Source organism: Typopeltis vanoorti, chromosome 11, assembly GCF_054136105.1.
Source record: "Typopeltis vanoorti isolate ZY-2024b chromosome 11, IOZ_Tvanoo_1.0, whole genome shotgun sequence".
NCBI classification, from domain to species: domain Eukaryota; kingdom Metazoa; phylum Arthropoda; class Arachnida; order Uropygi; family Thelyphonidae; genus Typopeltis; species Typopeltis vanoorti.
In genome coordinates this window covers 6,938,643-6,960,039 of record NC_143559.1, presented here as the reverse complement: position 1 = coordinate 6,960,039, position 21,397 = coordinate 6,938,643, and the positions used below count along the sequence as shown (strand labels likewise).

The following is a 21,397-nucleotide window of genomic DNA, read 5'->3' as shown; positions in this document are numbered from 1 at the left end:
CTTCTCTGTCCCACTGTGCACACTCTTTGCACCACCAAAGACGATGCACATACGTTGGTTGGGGTAAGATGATGCTTGCATATTGCAGCCTTACCATGGAAACCCATGGTAGGACCTGCAATATGCTGACAACATGGGTTTTCATGTTGTATACTCGGTTCCAGATGTTTTATTTGTGTTCCAGGTGATGCCGGGAACTCCGCATTCAGTGTGTTGGATAAGACCAATGGCGGGTTTTATATATTATCCTTTGTAGAACCCTATGGTCACATTTTCTGAGTGTGGTAGGTCGCCCAATGTAGGTAGCACTTGCAGTTGACTCCCTGTGCTTCCATCTCAGTATGGTATCACTGATTGTTGACCTGTGATGGTCCAATTTTTCAACAATTTGCTGAGCAGATAGGCCTGCAACGTTTCATCCTATTGTTGGATTCTAATTATGTAGAAAATAGAATAAATGTTGTTTGATTCAGAATCCAACATGACTTTCCGTCACAAGAACTATATTTGTAAATATTATTTGATGTAAATAACATAAATTATAATTGATATCATATAACTACCTTAATTATGTCAAATATTTAATTGCTTAATCAAAGAAATGTTTTAATGGTAAATAGATTCTGTATTAAATATGATTAAGCTGTTTTATTTATTATTTTGTCAATATTGTAAGAACTTATATTTGCAATTTAACTATGCATTTATTGGAATGCAAATATTCTATTTATTCTTTTCATGAAAGTTAACGTTATGTAATAACTGAATGTAGTTATATAACCTAATGTAACATTCGCGAGAATGTTTCCGTCTATCGGTTGTCATAGAGACGCGTGAAAATAAACGAGCACGTGTGAAGGGAGCGTTTGTAGAGGAGAAGAGAAAATAGATACGTAGTAGTAAGTAGGGAGTCGGAACGGAACTTTGGAACTATAAGGTAGCAAGGAAGTAAACTAAAGAAGTAGAAGTAATTAAAAGATTCCTAAGGATAGGAGTTGAGTAGATATTTTTTTTATAAGTGAATCTTATAGTTGGCTGAAAGCAAAATCAGCCGTAGTAATAAAAGGAAATTATTGCCGTAATCGGATAATTAGAGAACTGGACATTCAACGAAGAATTCTGAATAAATCCAGTCAGTCTACAATTACGACTTATTTCTATACTACGAAAAAAGGAATTGTACGGAGTTAAACTAGTTGATGAATGAATAATAAGAATAATTAATGTACCTTATAGTTGTTATCTGGAGTTTTTGAAGCGCGATTAGTAATGTTTTAGTTATTTGGTATCTCACAAGTGTGATAAATACAATTTGAAAGTGTGCTCACAAAATATTGGAAGATTATTTCTGGTAAGGACAGTCATATTAGTTTATTTCAGTGTATGAAGATTTAAGTATTAGTTCCGTTGTGCTGTTTCTAACATTAACTGTAGCATACCATCGAGGCTGAGAGTTGAAAATATAGACATTGAAATGATATCTACCGTGGTTAGTGCCTGTTTATGAGTTAATCGTAGAGTGTAGCTGAGAGATACATGGAAACTGAATAAATAAGAAATTCTATTGTAATAATTTGAGTAAAGAAACTTTGTGATTCTGAAACTGTGAATTTGTTTGAGAAAGTTTGAAAGATTGGATTAATATGAATGACTTGACTTGATGTGCTAACTTGACTGGTTTGTCATATTTAGAAGTGGAATTTATGTATTTGTCAAATAACCATATATTAAATATTTTGTTTGTTAATTTAAATATTGTGTTTGCCTGAATTTCTTTTTACTGCACCGTTCACAAAAACTCGAATCTAGCGGGAATCCCAGAAAGAAAGAAAATAAATACCATCGGCCTGATTGAATGAAAAGACTGCTAACTAATTTTGAATTAAACTTATTAATTCATATAGACTTATCTAAGGATAGAGTGGCGCAGTATAATAGAAATTTCTCTACCTTTAGATCAGTGATTAATTTGCAATTAGTTTTCCTTTATTTTATGAAAGTGACTTTTAGCAAGATGGCGGATTCGAACGTCAAGAGAACACGTCACGACACTATCACAATGCCTCTTTCAAACTATCAGTTCCCTTCTCACAACCATTTTACCAGAACAAAGTTGCAATGTCTTGGGAGCATCATATTCCTCCAATTTGTATTGGCTATGAGCAGGTGACTCGTCAAAGGGCATGATGCACCTTGCCCATGGGTTCCAAGCAGTGTATACATACTATGATACTGTATGTATAATCAGCAGTGAAAGATTATTTATAATAAATAACTTATTTTGATATACTTAGAATAATTTTAGACTTCAGTTAGAATATTTTAAAAGCATTCCTTTCTGAGATGAAAACTTGAATCTGAAATCATCAAGGATGAACCTGATTAGCATTTCAGCATATGTGTGTGTGTCTTTGTGCACATAAATCAACAGCATATGCCAATGACTAGTGATAATCATTACTTCAAGCTTGAATCATATATCACTTTGCAAAATACAAAACCAATTAACAAGCTTTACAAGAAATGAATGCTTCTTTGAAGTTCTCTTTATGTCTCTACTAGGCTAGTAGAGATAAGATCATAAGATTTTTCGATATATTGCACTACTAATTCAGCTGAGACATATCTTAATTATTAATAGGGATGTAAATAGCATATAACAAATCACAGCAGTTCTGACTGATTATGAGAATACCAAAATGGTTCATATTTCAGATTTAAGATAGCCTGGATGAGAGACTACCTTACACACAACAATTTGCTTATTTGTAAATGACAAATATACTGTACTAATTTAGTTTTCAATATCTGAATGGCATCGGTCTAGCTCCCACTATTAAGAACTACGTAAAGATCAAAACTAGTTTGGGTAGTGGCCCTTACCATAATGAATGTGGAAAGGGTGTGTGGTGTATTATGGGATATGGAAGTAATTTGATGTGGAGTCAACAGTGGGTATATATGAGCAGCCTAGTTATGAAGATATATCATGTGCAAACTTGTTTGCTCTTATCTGGGTAAAGAATAAAAAAAAAAACATAATTTCTTGACAAACTGTAGAGGAAGTAAATGAGAAGATTGTACAGGAAGAATGACGTGCTGCAGTATTGATGGACAAAAAATCTTGTATATGTCTGATGGACTGTATTTGAATAGTTTTGGAATTAGATGTTTGGAAAAAGTGTTATTCAGTGAGACCTTGGAAGTGCAATATCAGGGAAATTAAGGGTAATGGGGAGGAAATGCAGTCAAGCATGGGTTTAGCCATGATCGTGAAATACCAAGTACAGTTTCCCAGGTTTTGAATCTGAATTGATTATGCAAAGATAATTGTAGGTTCAAGGGGATGCTGAAATGTCATACAAGAATCTCAAAATTATTAGAAATAAAGGGGAGGTGTTTTGACATTGGTCAGTTCCACTGACCAAAAATTATTGGCATCAGTGAGACCTAATTAAAGATAATATAGAGTTAGAACGTAATGGGTACTGCATTTTCAGGGAGGATAGAGGGAACAGGACAAGAGGAGGAGGTATTACCAATAGAGCTGAAGAACTTATATCAGCAAAACTCAAAGTTGAGGATTTTAAGTATGAGGAGACAATTCATTTGGTACTATGTGGTGCAAAATGGGGATAATAGGACAAAATATATTGGCAAAAATCTTTCTGTGCATCCTGTGGTGCACCGAAAGATGTGGATACAATGCATTAGCAGATTAGCACAATGGGTGCAGTCTGACCACTATTATGGGAACACAGACAGGAGAGAGAGAGAGAAGAAGAAGGAAACACAAATCTGCACCAATTTAGTCATCTGAGTTTCTTGGGGATGAGTGCTAGCAAAGAGGATGCAGAGAGAAGTGATCATGCAGAAATGCTCTCTGTGAAGACAAATTTAAGTTGTGTGGTAGCAAACATTTAGTTGACTGGTGGAAAAAGGGACATAAAGTTACTAAATGGGTTCTATAAGACTGATACAAAAGCAATTTTTCAGCACTTGACAAACAGAGAACTAGGGGTCATCCCAGGTTCTCTGTTTGTCAAGTTGTAAAGAGCACATTTAGTTAAGAATGCACACACTAGATGTTTTGCTTGGAGGATAGTGAATTACATCCACCTCTGACAGTTCATTCTAGTGAATGATTTTAAGAAGAGGTATGACAGGCACTATATGAATAATGGTTAGTGTGAGTCTCTTGAGATAAGTCTTCATACTCCTCAGATTAAGAAGACTTATAATACTACCCTGCATAATATAGTTGACTCTCACTATAGCATACACCACTATAATAAACTTGTTCACTATAACAAATTATTGAAAAGTCCTGCCAAATGGTCCACAGGCACAATGCAATGCATAAAGAAATTCACTGTAGCAAACTATTCACCATAACCAACTATTTCTTCAATCTCTAAGTTTGCTATAGTGAGAGCTGATTGTAATAATGGGTGTTAGAGTACTCACACATTGGCGAGTCATTTGTCCTCAGTAGAAAATGTGTAAGATGACTGAGAGAACAAATTCCTCATTCTCTACTTCCTAGGCTATTCTCAATGCATATGTTCAGGCTTAATCTCATGCAATTTATTTGTAGCTGCTCCCAGTCTGCTTTTATTAACTATCTACAGTTTGTACAGGAGAGTGACAAACAATAAGTGGAGAAAGTCATATCACCCACTCATTCTCATAAATTTTAATGTAGCTGAGGATCCAGTACAAGCAAACAATAAGGTTAAGTCTCTTTCGTAGAACTGTAAAACTGCAACAATCTGGATGTGAATTGTATCATAGATTTTTGATAGTGGTTTTCTTTAATGCATTGAAGTGAAAGCTGCATGGCAGTATCATAGGATCTCAAACATGAAAAAGCAGTCTGGGGAAAAAAAGAGCACAAGAAGAGAGCTCTTGAATTGGCTGTAGAGGTTGGTCTCTGTGTGATGGAGTACAAACTTCATGCAGTAGAAAACTATGATTCTGGTTGATGCAGGTAATATTCTCTAAAGTAATGCTAAAAATTTGTGTAATCTCTTTCACATGCACATAAAAAAGGGAAATGGCAGTGTGATGTGTTGCACTGAGGGTACCAACATAAGAAAAAATGCTGGTCCACATAAGATGGTTAGACAAGGATTTTATTTTTATGACAGTTAAAAGATAACCGCTTCCATCATAGCAAGAGAAGCAGGTTCACTTGCTTTAGCAAAGTTCTGGAATGGGCAATGTGTGAAATGCACCATTTTTACTATTATATTGTTATATTATCTATGCTGGCAGACAGGATACAACCATCAATACATGTTTCTTCGCAGAAGCACAAGTTAATGACCAATAATGAAAAAATTTGATTAAACAGGTGGTCAGTCACATATTCCAGAAAAACTTTCACCTAGAGTGTTTAGTAATTGTCCCTTGATCAGAGCTACACATCCAGTATGTTACAGGATCAACGAATGGTGCATAGTTAGCTTTCCTTTTCTGGATTTTATCTTATACCATTTATGTATTTGTTTTCTGAATAAAAGGTAATTGTATATGGTGTATGAAGGTGTATCCAAAATTTTCTTTTAATTGCGATGTTTAATGTAACATGCTTTGACATTTATGTACCATGTCTAAACATTATGAGATCTGATGTGGCATATCTATGAAAAATACCCCATGCTCTATCTTGACCTTTTCTTACTGATCAACACTCGGGGTTCCACCATGGTTTTGGATTATACATGACTTGGGAATTGCATTTGCTGCTTCATTGATACTTGCATGACTGACTGCCTCAGGATTAAATTTTGAAAGTTCTCAAAAATGCATTCCTGCCAAGCTTAAGCAACTTTCCACCTTAGCACCCATGAAAGAAAATGCTGTTCCTGTGATGGTATATTATAAAGTATAATGTGCTTACACATAGTTCTGTACTTGTAAATAGTAAAATGTTACAAAATGATATTCCCTTTCAGTTTAGATATGTTTTTTGCAAACAGAAACAGGCAGTCTTGGCAGAAGGAACTTTATCTTCGATATTTTGTCAGAATTCATTGTAAATACTGTCCTACTCTTTCAACTTTGGAAATTTATCCAATTTTCACAGAAGCGACTAACTCGCTAGCATTGTGGGCTGAGGAAATATGAACCCTAATTCATTGCAGGAAAATTGAAATAATATTATAATGATAAACATATATGAAAAACAAATCCAAAACAAGAAATATTATAGAAAATAGTTTCTTTCTGTATTAGATTTTATTTACCTTTTTATAATATTTTTATTCTGTATAAAGTGAAATTAACATTTTGTATTTACAAGTTCCCTAATTTTTGTTTATTTCTTAAAATATTATTATTATTATTTTAGATACTTTTAGTTCTATAGCAGGTTATTAATTTTTTCTTTTTACAAAATTATGATAAGGTGGTTAGTAAGAACACCAGATATTTTGCTATACTGAACTAATTCAGAAGAAATGCTTTCAATTATAGGATACACATGTATTTCGGAACTGGCTCCACCTTTTCTGAATAATGAAGAGATTTTGAAGGCTATTATTGTTTTACAGGGCTAGTTTAAAATATGTGTGCACCTCTGAGTAATTATATTAAAGAAAATGACAGTAGAATTGTGCATGAAATTATCATGCTGTAAATCACCTTAAGACAATATTATCCAGCTGAAATACTAGTCTTCACCTTATTTCTCAATACTAGTATTTTATGAAATGAAGAAACTTTAAAACTGATATTTGATAGCATTTGTCTTCTTGAATGAAAACAAGAAGTATAGGTGCATGTTCCCCTGAACAATGGAATAATGCTTTTTTATTTCCTTAACCAAAAAGGAAATAAAAAAGAAACAAATAATTATAGACCAATAAAGCTATTATCACAAGTATATAAACTGTTTTCAAAAATATTGCTGACAAGATTAATGATAAAGTTGGGTGAATCTCAACCAGGAGTGCAAGCTGGTTTTAGAAAAAATTTTCTACAATAGACCATATTCATATCATAAACCAATTAATAGAAAGAAAACCAATGAATACCAAATAGACTTTCATATGATGTTTCTAGATTACACAAAAGCTTTTGACTCCATATTTCATGATGTAATGATAGAAGCTTTATTAAAACAGAATATAGAAAAGAAATATATTAGGCTAATAAATAAACTATGTGAAAAACAACGGCAACAATAAAACTAGAAACCATTCTCAATACAGAGCAGAATAAGACAGGGAGATCCACTTTCACTCAAACTATTCAGTGCACAATTAGAAGAAATATTTAAAAAACTAAATTGGGAAGGACCTCAACCATCTAAAATTTGTCAAAGACACAGTACTCATTGCAAAGAGTAAAGAACTACAATCTATGATGAATGAACTATGGTGGGAAAGCCTAATATATGGGACTTAAAATAAATATTGAAAAAATAAAGTATATGACAAAGAAAATGAAGAGAACAAAATAACTATAGGTGGAAAAGAACTACATCAAGTAGATGAATATATCTATCTTGGACAAACAGTAAGTTTCAAAGAAAGATAAAATGAATTCATATTTAAGAATTTAGGGACACAAAACACACGTGTTGAAATGATTATTTTACTTATTATTAATAAAATAACAATTGATGTTTCGACCCCTGCACTGAGGTTCTGATGTTGATCTCAATACAGGGGTCGAAACGTCAATTGTTATTTTATCAATAATAAGTAAAATAATCATTTTAACATGTGTGTTTTGTGTCCCTAAATTCATAAATTTTAAGGTTACACAGTGAATGCTGATCACTGTGTAACCTTAAAAGAAAGAAAGACAAAATGAAGATATCAACAGAAGAATCATTCAAGGTAAGAGAGCTTTTAATATACTGAAAGAACATATAATAGGAGAAGTAACATTGTGTTTAAAAAGGAAAATATTCAACAGCTGTGTGATACCAGTGTTTACATATGGTAGCGAGACATGGAGCATAACAGAGAAGCAATGTGAAGATCTGAGGATAGCAAAGAGAAAACTGGAAGAAAGAAGAATGCTGAAAATCACTAAGAAGGATAAAATTAAGAATGAAGAAATAAGAAAACAAATAGGAGTTAGAGATATAATAGAAATGATAAAAAATTCAAAATGGAGATGGATTGGTCATGTAAGGAGAATGAGAGACAAAGATGGACAAGGTTGATAACCGAATGGCAACCATCAATGGGGGGGATGAAATGGGGTAGAGAGAAAAAGATGGAGAGATGATATCCAGACATGGAGAGGAGTAAACTGGTGGTCAGAGACAAAAAAAGAAAAAAATGGGGGAAGCCTATGTCCTGAAGGATGAAGAAAGGCTAAGAAGACTCATATCCAGATGTCATATTTTGCTATTCCGAACTAATTCACAAGAAGAAATGCTTTCAATTATAGGATACTCATGTATTTTGGAACTGGCTCCACCTTTTTCTGCATAGTAAAGAGATTTTTGACTAATGTTGTTTTACAGGCCTATACGTGCACCTCTGAGTAATTCAGCTTAAGACAAAATATAATCCAGCTGAAACACTAGTCTTCACCTTATTTCTCAATACTAGAAATTTATGAACTAAAAAAAATGTTTAATTGATATTTGACAGTATTCGTCTTCTTGAATGAAAACAAAATTATAGGTGCATGTTCCCAAAATGAAATACATAATTCTCTTGTGAACAGTTTGAAAAAAAAAACTGTAATTAGAAATACCTGTAGCTGCAACTATTGGCTAAACATTGGCTGAGTGGTTTATGCACCTGTTCTCTCTCTAACTACATAATTAACTTACACAACAGAAGTAATTAACTATGCATAATTTCTTCACAAGAATTTTCCCTGTCAAATATTTTCTGTGAGCCAAAGCCATGTTTTGAAACCTTATTTTTGCATTTCCAGAGATGTGAACCCCAGAGCCATTCTGGATGAATGCATTCTGATGAAATTTGAGAATTCTAATAAAATTTATTGATATGATTGAGTTTTAGTTTTATCCTCAAGGGCTCACTTTAGTGAGTATGGGTGGCAAACCCGAGATACCTGATGCTGGACCATGCCTTACTTCATGTAATATACATCTGTTATATTATCTGTGGACTGGTCCCTCCCCCTTCTTTCTTCTCCTCTTGCTCCTCCCCCAATGCTATTAGAGTATTCAAGGGCTAGGGGTAAATCTTTCCTATCTTGCTATGTCATTTCGTCTTATGCAGCCACCGAAGGGGGACAGCTAGCCTCAATAGGTTCAAGTCTTTTATCCCCTTGAGGATAAAACTAAAACTCAATCATATCAATAGGTGCCAGTCCAAAGCCCGGATAAATGCAGAGGGTTGACGTCAGGTCGTAAAACTTCACTGCCAGCTCTGGCTATGATCTAATGAGTCGAAAAGAAAGTGATACAAGGGCTAGGGCGCCCCTTAAGCGATGTACAGCCACATCACCCTACAGCTGTGAGAAGTGGACAAGGGCTACATCATCAAGGGAGGGGTGCGGTTAAAGAAGCGAGCCCAGTAGGTGGAGAGAATGTTGCGAATGGGAACACTGAATGTTGAAAGCAAGCAAAGGGAAGAGAGGTGGCAGACATGATGAGGAAGAGGAAGTTGGACATTTCATGTGTGCAGGAGACAAGGTGGAAGGGGGGAAAAGGCGAACGAAACTGGGGCTTGGAGAAGAGCAAGTGGTCATCTTATGTATATATGCCCTGCAAGTTGGCTGTACAGCAGAGGAGAATGATGAGTTCTGGAATGTGCTAGATGAAGAAATGAGGGAACTGGAAGAAAATGAGATGGTGATTGTCAGAGGAGACTTGAACAGAAACACAAGGAGACAGAATAGGGACTGTGAAAGGGTGCATGGCGGCCATGGAGTGGAAATGATGAACCAAGAAGGAGAGACTTCCTGGTTCATCATTTTTGTGGACTTTGCAGTAGCATTTGATCTGGCAATTGTGAACTCATTTTTCTACAAGAGGGAAGAACATTTGATAACATTTAGAAGTGGTAGCAACATTTCACAAATTGGCTACATTTTGATTAGAAGAAAACATCTTAAGGAAGTGACAAATTGTAAGGTAATCCCTACAGATCAAAGACTCTGGAGGAAGAGTATTATGGAGGGATGTGGATATAAGGAACTGATGGAGAATATACTTTGAAGAACTTTTGAATGAGGAAAATGCGAGGACTCACAGAGAAGATGGGCAGCATTCTGAGGTAATGGTGCAGAACATCAGTAGAGTGGAAGTGAAGGAGGCCATGAAGGGGGGGATGAAGAATGGAAAATCGATGGGCCCTGATAGGATCCCATTGGAGGCATGGAAGGCCCTGGGGGAAGAGAGAATTGATCTGCTGTGGGACCTGTTCATGAAAGTACTCTTGCCCCATCCACAAGGGTAAAGGGGATGCACAAGACTGTAATTACAGTGGAATAAAGTTGATGTCCCACACAATTGAAATCCTAGTAAGGGTTCTTGATGGAAGATTGAGGAAGGAGATGGAGATTGCAAAGGAACAATTTGGCTTCATGCCTGGTCGATCAATGACAGATGCTATCTTTGGGCTACTGCAGATGATGGAAAAGTTTCGAGAGAAACAACGGGAGCTACATCTGGTGTTTATTGATCTGGAGAAAGCGTACGATAGAGTGCCAAGGCAAGAAGTCTGGAGGTGTCTGAGGGATAAAAAGGTACTGGAGAAATATGTTAGGTTGGTGCAGGAGATGTACAGATATGTGAAGACGAGTTCAGACCTGTCTGGGACAGACAGAAAGTTTACAAGTGACAGTTGGCTTGTATCAAGAATCAGCATTAAGTCCGTTCCTGTTTAATATTGTAATGGAGGTGGTGAGAAAAGACGCAACTTGGACAATCTTGTATGCAGATGACATCTGTGTGCAGATTCAAGAGAAGAAGTGGCAGCTAAACTGGAAAGATGGAGGAAAGTACTGGAAGAGAGAGGTATGAGACTGAGCAGAAGTAAGACAGCGTACATGTGTTGCAAAGTGGATGGCAGCCAGGAGACAGATCTGGAAGGAAATGCCATCAGGAAGGTGAGAGACTTTAGATACTTAAGTTCAACAGTGGAAGAGGATGTAGAGGCTGAGAAGGAAGTGGAATAGAGGAACTGGAGAGAGATGGCTGAAGTGCTATGCGATAAAGGATACCGATCAATCTGAAAGGCAAAATCTATAGGACAGCAGTGAGACCAGCTATGACGTATGCTATGGAAACTGTGACCCCGAGGAAAAGTAACATCAGCAGGATGGAGGTAGCGGAGATGAGAATGCTTTGGTGGATGTACAGTATGACCAGAAAGGATCGTCTGAGAAATGACTATGTAAAGGGAACGGCGAAAGTTATGAACTTAGGAGCGAAGATACAGGAGGCAAGGTTGAGATGGTTTGCTCGTGTGATGAGGAGGGAGGACAAATATATGGGAAGAAAGGTCATGCAGATGGATGTGCAGGGGAGGAGGAGTGTGGGCGACTAAAGAAAAGATGGAGGGAGCTGGTGGAAGAGGACTTGAGGATGAAGAACTTGGATGTGGTTACAGCCCAAGACAGGAGGATGTGGAGGAGACTCACAAAAACAGCGACCCTACTTAAGTGGGACAAGCTGCAGAAGAAGAAGATTGAGTTTTAGTTTTCATGAAGCTAATCATATTACATAAACAGGAACAACCATGTTTACAAATGACTAAGTCCTATTAGAAAAAGCTGAGTAAATATTATGCAACAACACCCTTGAAACTCCCATTAGTAGCATGCTCCTCTCAAGAAAATATTTCTTGCTATTGTGCAGAAGTTGTCAACTTATAAGTGCTTTGTACGGTATACTATTTCTGCTTTCTCATTTTACCTTCATTTTTCAGATATTAATTCTACAAGTGTGCATGTTTATAAATTAAATACTGTTTTTCTTTATACAGTCACTGCTGCTACTAGTGTACCACAGGTCAAAATATTTCTGCTTTACTTTAATTTCTATTTTACTCCCTTTGAATCCCACTTCCTTAAGCAATATGATTGGGAAAATTATGGAAACAACACATGGCTATGTGGCGAAATAAACAGATAATTATATCTGTGAAAAATAATTTCTTTGTGATGTAAGGAACACTTAAAAGGAGCTTTTAATAAACAACTTACTAAACAGGATTTAATTATCAGGTTTAAATGCAAACTTTTGGTATCTAAATTTCTTTCTGTTTTAAGCAAATAAACTACTAAAACATTAAGAAATTCTTTATTTTCGTATTGTGGCATGGATGGTGAACTGTAATGCTAAAGTAATAAATAAACAGTTTGGTTTAAAAAAATCTTATTAACTCACTTTTGGTCAACCTTGTAAATTTTCATATATATGACACATAGGACGTTTGGCAATCGACTACTGTTCTGAAATAGTTGTAGGAAATATCTGCTTACTAAGTAATATCAGAGATGTCATAACATCCTATATGTGAAAAGTGGTGAAAAATTCTGAAAAAATTGTTAAATGAATCAAAAAAATTTTCTCAATGAGCCATAATATGATCAGTGAATCCTTTTTAATGTGACTTTTACCACATATTGTTATTAACCTGATCCATACTACCAGTCACATCAGGTTAAATTGCATTCAATAAAAAACTGTGAATGTTCACTGCTGATTTGCAATGAAAAGTTTTCAGTACAAAACCAAATGAAAACTTGTTTTATACTTTTAGAGTCGTAAAAAATTCGTTAACTGACACACATATATAAGAGGACATTATCTTTTAAAATTACTAAAAGTAGAAAATAATACCATATGTTATTTTTATAAAAATCAGAATTCATGAAGAAAGCCTTAAAAGATTAATAACTTAATCATTAATTAATTATTTAATTCCTTGGTGATTGAATTATTTTACAAGAAGGAAAATTAAAACATCCAATTTTCACAAAGAAGTAAAATGACATTTGCACAAAGAAACTTCTTCAGAAGTTTCAAAGTGATAATCAGTAGTTATAGAGATCACATCACCTTTGGAAATAGTCACATTACAATATAAGGATAGCTTCATAATTATTAATCACTTCTGAATTCTTTAAAAGAACATTTTTACCCATTTATAATAGTACTCTAGTTTTAATATAAAAATGACAAAATATACACAGTAACTCTCAATTTACCCACAGCGGGAGAGCAATTTGTTGGTCAATAATTGAGAAATCACTGTATATAATTTGTAATTTTTATATTCAAACTAGAGGTCACTTATGAATGGGTAAAAACATTCTTTAAAATTTTAATTTAAACGAACATTTTTACCCATTCATAAGAGACCTCTAGTATAAATATAAAAATTACAAAATATATACAGTGATATCTCAAATTATCCAACTACAGTGGGATAGCAATTTGTTGTTCAATAATTGAAGAGTTAGATAACTGAAGGTACACCTACATGGTGCTATACCAGAAGTCAATTGACACAATCATTCATTTGGAGGGTGAATAATTGAGAGAGAGAGAGAGAGCTGAAAATTCAAAAGGCCAAAGAATCTAATAAGTAATTTTAGCACCTTTGAAATAGAATGCATATTTTTTAGTTTTATACATGCTGCAGTTTACTACTTTTGTAGTATGGGATACAGATTTTCAATGCCATTCTTACTAATAAAAAGTTAAAACAACATACTAATATTATGTAAGGATAAAGTGAATAAGATAAGATGAGAAATTGAAGAATCGAATATGGTATTTTTGCATGTTCTGTAAAAGCAAGGTTGCAACATTATATCAAATGAAGATGAAAATCATCTGCCATTATCGACAGACTTTCACAAACATCTGCATCACAGCCTGATGATGATCAAGCGGAGATTTTACTCACTTGGCCACCATGGCTGCCTACGCATAAGCAACAACTAATACCGCAAACCCAGATTATACACAAAGATTGCTTTTCACATTACTAACTTGAAATACAGGAATACTATCTGCCTATTGCATAATCCAGGCGGTTGACAAATAAACAAAGAATTAAAAATATCTAGAGTGTGATTGAAATTCTGATTTGATACTGAAAATATAAGAAAGAAAACAAAATTATTTTATTTAGTTAATAACTAAATACTCTTTTTTTAAAAAAATATTTCAAGTAATTTGTAACAATCTCTTTAAATATTTATTATATTCAATGCTGTTATAATAAATTTAGTAATCCTTTAATGCTGTTGTTTACCTTTCTAAAAGCATGTTAAAGAGATTTTGCACTTGAAAAGAATTTTAAGTTCTACATTTATTATGATTAAATTCCTCTTCCCCAGGCTCTGAAATATGCTTACTAATATTCTCTTTTCTGATAAAGCATTGTACTGCAGTTGTAATGTTATATACATTGTACCAATTATAGGGAGCATATTTCTGTAATATTCCTTGTCTGTAAGTTGCCATGTATTCTTCCTTTTTTTTTTTTTTTTTTTGTTGAGAGTTTTCTGGAAAAAAATTCTACTTCCATTACATCAGCTAACTCACCTTAATTTGAAAAGCCTTTGTCAATGTTTCTTGCCTTTAAAAACAGAAATTACCAAAAGCAACAATACCAAAAAAGATCAGAATATGAAAATTATATGTACAGATCTATACTAGATACCTGAAATGTGGTGAGAACTCTGACTACAGATATCTATTTGGGGAGGTTATTGCAATCAATGCTCAGAAACAGACAAATCATTTTGCTTAACACAATAGTCACCACTTTTCCAAAATTGTAACCACCAGAACTCTTCCTAGCTGTCATTTTTATTGTTAAATGTTATGTAACGAATAGCAATGTCAGCAACAATTTAGGACACTTCAGGGAATATAACTGGTACTTCAAATAATTTCTTCCTTTGAGAAAGAGTGAAAATTACATTTTTCAAGATATATCAGAAAGGGCAATTTATTTATTTATTATTTTTTTTTAATAATTAGAAATAGTCAGTTATTCAAATGGCTTTTTCATTGCTCCTTCCAAATCTAAACAATCAATCTCACACCTAAAAACAATTATTATTCATGTGAAAATGAATTTCAGGAAAAATATAATTAATCACACCATATTTTATAGATGTTAGGTTTTATAAGTTGCAGTCAGAACATAAAAAAAAATCACTACCCATTTTTTTTTTTCCTTTTATGAAAATTCATGTATTTTAAGAAAAAAATTAAATTACTTATTTATGGACATACAGTTGAACAACAAGCAATTTATTAGTATACTTTAAACTTTTGAGAAAAAGCAACAAAAATTTCCTATAAAATTTTACATCAAATAAATTCACATAAAAGACCAAATACCACAATTGAAGATATTACGTATAAAATGTATATCTCTGTATAAATATTTAAGAATTTTAAAACCACTCTGTACATGCATTATGTTACATAATTCAACCAGAAATATCTACACTAATTTTGTATTTTGTTTATATTTGTAGCCTCGTGCATAATTACCAAAAGCCTCATTTGAATTAGCCTTTTACATGAATTTTTTCAAGTATACAGCTATATTAATAACTGACAGGAGACCCTATCTCCCGTTCACTCATTCTCTCTCTCGAAAAAAAAAAAAAAAAAAAAAAAAATGCACAGAACAGTTAATCATCCTAAAGAAGGCAACTTAATGCCCAACAGAAAATAAACAAAAAAAAAATTAAGTTTAATTAATATCACTCTCCTTCACTAAATTCCATCATATCTTGTATTACATCTAATGATGGTTCAACAGTAATCTCCTCATAATCTTGAGACTCTGCATTCCCTTCTGTATCTTGAATAGGCTCTGATGAGTCCATATCCTCTCTATCAGAAGAAAAAGGTACTTTCAAGTTACTTAAGTTTTTAGTTCCTGATAAGCTAGATTTCAACTCTTCTTTATCATCTTCCAAATTTATACCAGCAGTTGCTTTACATGAAGAAACTAAACTGTGATGAAAGTTTTTAATGTGTGTAATCATATCACCTTTTGTGGCAAACTGGGCATTACACCTAGAGATACAGCATGGAATGGGACTACGACCCTTTTTACTTGAAACACAGGTATGTTTAAAAAGAACTGATAAACATGGATATATTGTATTACATTCCTTGCACAAGATTTTTTTTAATGGTATTTCTTCATCTAAGTGGTCATACTCTCTTTCACGCTTTAAAAAGTCTTTATTATTGCTGTCATAATCATCAGTATCATTTTCATCAAGATTAGGTTCATTCTGATCTAAATATAAACTTTCTTTTATATCAGAATGATTCTTTGGTATCAATCCAAGCAAGTAAGGAAGTGCAAAGTCATAACTTTGATCCTTGCAATCTGTAACAAAGCTACCAACCTTAAACATGTGGGACAACATATGCTCCATCATATTTTTCTTTGGACCAGAAGTACTACATACTAAGCACTGATACCAATCAACCAATATATGAGTAAGTTTTTCATGTGCTGACAAACTTGCTTTATTTTCAAAGCTTTTCAAACAGTAGCAACATGAATTCTCTTTCTGAGATGTTGGTATTAATGTTTTTTCACATATATGATTGATGAAACTACTTGCACTTCTGAACTGTTTATTGCAATTAGCACAGCGCCAAAATGGCCCATGATAAGCAGCTTCCAAGGCTATATGAATATTATTAATATCTAGATCTGGGGAGTAAGTTTTTTTCCAGTTTTCTTGGCATTTTAATTCATCTTGTGAATTGAAATCATTACTCACATATACATTTTTCACATCCTGTGATACATGGCTTTCATCTTTCATATTTATATTCTTTGATGTGTCTATTTTTAATTTATTTTCTGTATGTATTACATCTGCTTTTAATAGATCTTCACTGCCTTTCTTCTTTCTTTTTATTTTATCCTGGGAAGTAGCATGATTGGATTTTTCTCCTTGTTGCTCAATTTTAACAACACCATGCATATCATTGAAATGTTCTAATATTCCCTGCAAATCTTTAAATGAAATTGAGCATCTTCCACACTTATAAGTTTTACTTATATCACTGCCAGGTTTACCTTCTTCAAGTGGTTTTGCTGCTATGTCTTCCCCTTGACCAATTACTAATACATGCCGATTCTGAACAGAAGATGCTGCAGCAAGCTTTAAATTACTGTTGTCACTCGAGGGAACTTGAATTTTTGAGGTTAAACCAGGCTTTGATTTATACCTCTGTATGGACTGATCATTAGGATTTCCTTCTAACTCAGTAAAACTCTTACCAAATGATGACAGCATTTCTCTATGCCGTTTTGTATAAATATGTATTAAAGCATTTGCTTTTCTTTTGGGCTCAAAAGCAGGTTGTTTGTGAATTCTATTAACATGATCTTTAAGTGATGATGCATTTCTACATTTTGCTTTACAATAGTAGCAGCTGTACATATTAAGAGTATTTTTGGAATGTACACTAAATTCATGTTGTGTTAGGTGATCTTTTCTAAAAAAGTATTTGCCACAAAACTGGCAAGAGTGAAGATAAACATTTTGATGCATCCTCTGATGACGCCTAAAGCTGCACCTATTTATGAAAGTTCCATCGCATATATCACAAACAAACATATCTTCTTTGCTTTCTTTTTCTTTAGATGTTTTAGGTGAAATAAATGATGCTTTATCTTGATTATGATCTGTATCTGATCTTTCTGTATGTTTTAATTTATTCATCAGTCTTGCACTGCGCCTTGTTGGAACAGTTCCATGACTTTCACAATCATTTTCATTACTATAATTTCCACAGTTTTCACAATGCTTATTTAACAATTCCTTATTTTCAAAAGCTCTCTTACACTTAAGGCATATAACTGATTCTGATGTATGGGATGATATATGATGCTTGTGAGAGGCTAATGATGATGATACTTTTCCACAAAAACTGCAGTTAAACTTTTGTAAAACATGTAGTTGCATGTGTCTTTTATAGTTATTAGCAGAGGAAAATTTTCTACTACAAAATTTACAAAACCACGAATTCTTTTCTAGTAATTTTATTTCTGCATTAGCTCCTTTATTTTGTTCAGAACTGTTAAATTTGAAAGAATGTTTAGCAAAATGTGCTTTAAGCAATAAGGAATTTTCACTCTGATGACAACAAATATAACATATATACTGAGGATTTGATTTATGCTTTTTTTCATGTGTTTTGAGGGATTTTGAATATACAAAACTCCGACAGCAATACTGACAAACATTTATACTTCGCGGTGAATGCAAACTTTTATGTTCAAAGTAGTTACTACGAGAAAGAAACACTTTCCTGCATAATTCACAGATAAATCTTTGTCTTCTCAGTAGCTTTTTTAAAACAAGTTTATGGAAATTTGCTTTACAGGACTGACTAGAATAAAGTACTTGAAGATGTTTTAAAGAGGAAATGGAAGAAAATTTCTTTTCCAACTCATGATTAACTGTTTTATTTTCTGTTGCAGACTTATTAATATGCACATTATTATGCAGTGATATTCTATCTCTCTTATTTAAATTTCGTAAGCTGTTACTTTTTGCAAAATGGGTAGCTGCTTTTTTATTCTTAAGCAAGTATGCTATTTCGGTACCAGATAATTCATGCTTATTTTTAGAAGGACTGTGCATTCTCTGAAAATGTCTCTGAAGTGTTGTCATATGTTTCACCTGAATACTACAGAGATGACACTGCCACATTCCTTGCATACGAATGGCATGATATCTTATTCTGTGATGAGTAAGCAGGTAGCAGTGAAAAAACTGTTTGCTGCAGACTTCACACACATATGCCTTTCCTTCCATGTGTACACGCAAATGGCGCTTATAACTGTGATGTAATACAAAAACTATTTGGCACAAATTGCACACGTAGGGTGGAGATGATTGCAACTCATCTAAGTTTCTAACTAATGGGAGAATTTCTTCCTTCTGGGGATATTCTAAGATATTTTCTTGTTCTGTGTTGTCATGGTCAAAAGTTAAATTGTTGGGATGTGCAAAATCCTGACTCAACATTTTATCTGCATCACCTTCAGCTTTATGCAATTCAGATGGTGAAAAAATATTTTTATGTGCTTGTTCCAAAGGAGAAGCATTTTCTGAATCATATTGAGTTGGCAGTCTGGTCTCCATACTTGACAATCTGTTAGTGGAAGTTACAAAATGATTATGAAGTTCTAATGCAGTTTCAAACATTTTCCAGAACTACCCACAAACACAATATGCATCACTCTTTGTTTCATGTTCTTCTACAGCTTCCCTCACAAAGTAGCATGCCTGAAACTTAAATGATAAAGCAGATTAAACTAACAGTAAGTAAATTAATATCAACCTAATGCAATACAATCAAAACAAGTTTTAAACTGCCTACATATTAACAAACAGAACTAGAAATTTATAAAAAAAATATTTTTTCATAGTTGTGGAGAGAAGAAAATTTAAAAATAAAAAAGGAAAATTCAGAGTTTAGTGCAGATATTTTGTGCCAATACAATGTGAAAAACTCCTTAATTAAAGCTTAAGAGTGTGTGAGCACACATGCATACCTCTTTTTATGAACTCGAATCAAGAAATTATGGAAAGTTCAAGTTTTGGATAATATATAAGATATCTCACCTACAACACTTCAACCAGAAAACTCAAATAGTGTGTAGGGCTTCTGAATTCTATTATTATACAATTAATCTTTTATGATCTCACATTTATCAGATTTGGCTGATTCAATACAATATTTAATACTTTTAATTAAATATTGTATTGAATATATAATCTTTTATATTCAGCAATATCAGGATAATCCTTTTAACCTGCAACTTAAATTTTTGTTTATTTTTGGACCATTTTGCTATGATGTGATTTTTCTCAACTGAATTTAGCTGATTTCATTAAATGGTGGAGGAATCATTGCAAAAGACTTGTGGAAAACTACCATTATGAGTTTAAACAAAAATCATTTAAACTTATCAATGATCAAATGATCTTCATATCAAGGAATAGGAATATGTACCAAGGCATTTAAATCCAAATACAGTTGACCCTCAAAGAATGTGGATCCACTTATATGTAGATTTTTTAAAATAAAAATATTGGAAAATTTTTTTGAGATTTGCAACAATTTGAAAAAACTTGCAGACGAATCTTATAGCTTGTTGAAATATTGAAAAAGTTAGGTATGTTATGAATGCATAACATACCTAATCCAGAGCAGTAAGCCTAGATAAATGAATGATCCATGATATGCCACAGGGCTTTGTGCTTGAACCACTGTTGTTTAATTTGTATATTATTGAAAATGATGAGTATTTTAAAAGGAATATCCAGTGTTTGCTCAAGAGGCTAAGTTGGAGGGAAACAGTAATGGAAATAATTCAGAGATCATACAGGATGAAATGAACAAACTCATATTGTGAAAAAAGGATAATAGTTACCATTTCAATGTGAAGTGTTTTGCACTTTGAGCTGGTAAGATTAAGCTGTTTAATATCAATGTTACATCAGTAGGATTATACTTGAAGAACTTGATAAGCATAAAAATTCGGCAGTGATAGTGGAGAGGTAGTTAAGTTCAGAAAAACACATTGCAATTACAAGAAATTGCAAAGAATCACAGGGATGTTGATGTCAAGTATGGTTATCGTTCCTCTTCAAAAGAACTCAATGCAACCACAGCAACTATCTGGAGTACTATTCTCAGGCTGGTTATCTGTGTTTTATCAAGATAATGGAGATGATTCACAGGTGGGTAACTAAAATAGTAAAAGGTCTGGTGAATGTTCACTAAAGTCTTCTTTTTTTACTAAAGGTAAAGATTTTGTTGACAACATTGTAAATGGGAAGAGAATACAGTTAAGAGAACTATCAATGATAAGAATAGGTTGACAGAGGGAGTTGTGAGTGCATGGGAATGACCATTAATAAATAAGAAAGATAAGCATTGGACTTCTGCTTTCATCTTAACTACTTGTCTTCGTCTACAACTTCTCATGGAAGCAATATATATGTATATAAACTAAAATAATAAAGCTTATGTTTTGGTACAATTGTTACAAAGAACCTGGACATGCTAGAAAAAACAAGATCTACTTTTAAAATCTATGTTCAAAAATACATGGAATATGGTAATCATGCTAACATGTTTGGCCAAGTGGATAGCATCTCCACTCTCCAATCAACAGGCACAGCTTAAAATCTTATTAGGTTTGTGAAAGTCTTCAGATGGTATATGATTTTCATCACCTAGAGTGAAATTACTGGCAGTATAAAGTGACTTGATAAAACTCTGCGTTAAGTCTCAGCAGAAAGATTTCTCGATCTAACACTTAATGCCTACAGAATTAAACGTGCTATGCTTTTACAAAATAATACTGGTGAGACTGAGATAAAAGGATCACTATTAAAATCAGTCATTTCAAATGAACCA

At 33.5% G+C, this 21,397-nt stretch overlaps 1 protein-coding gene across 10 annotated transcripts in view; it reads right to left on the bottom strand.

The window, feature by feature from the left end:
• The window catches only part of LOC150101284 (uncharacterized), a 285,858-nt gene that overhangs the window by 108,684 nt on the left and 155,777 nt on the right, over nucleotides 1–21,397 (bottom strand). For 7 of the 10 annotated variants that reach the window (XM_090401020.1, XM_090401019.1, XM_090401025.1 and 4 more), the window contains one exon: nucleotides 12,338–12,402. The exons of 1 other annotated variant lie outside the window; for it this stretch is intronic. Coding sequence is in view for 2 of the 9 variants with exons in the window: in XM_090401029.1 (XP_090257155.1) it covers nucleotides 15,688–19,173 (3,486 nt within the window). In the remaining 7 variants the exon portion in view is untranslated. Of the gene's footprint in view, nucleotides 1–12,337; nucleotides 12,403–12,681; nucleotides 19,261–21,397 lie in introns of those variants that run through there. 2 more of the 10 variants (XM_090401029.1, XM_090401027.1) reach the window with 1 other exon arrangement.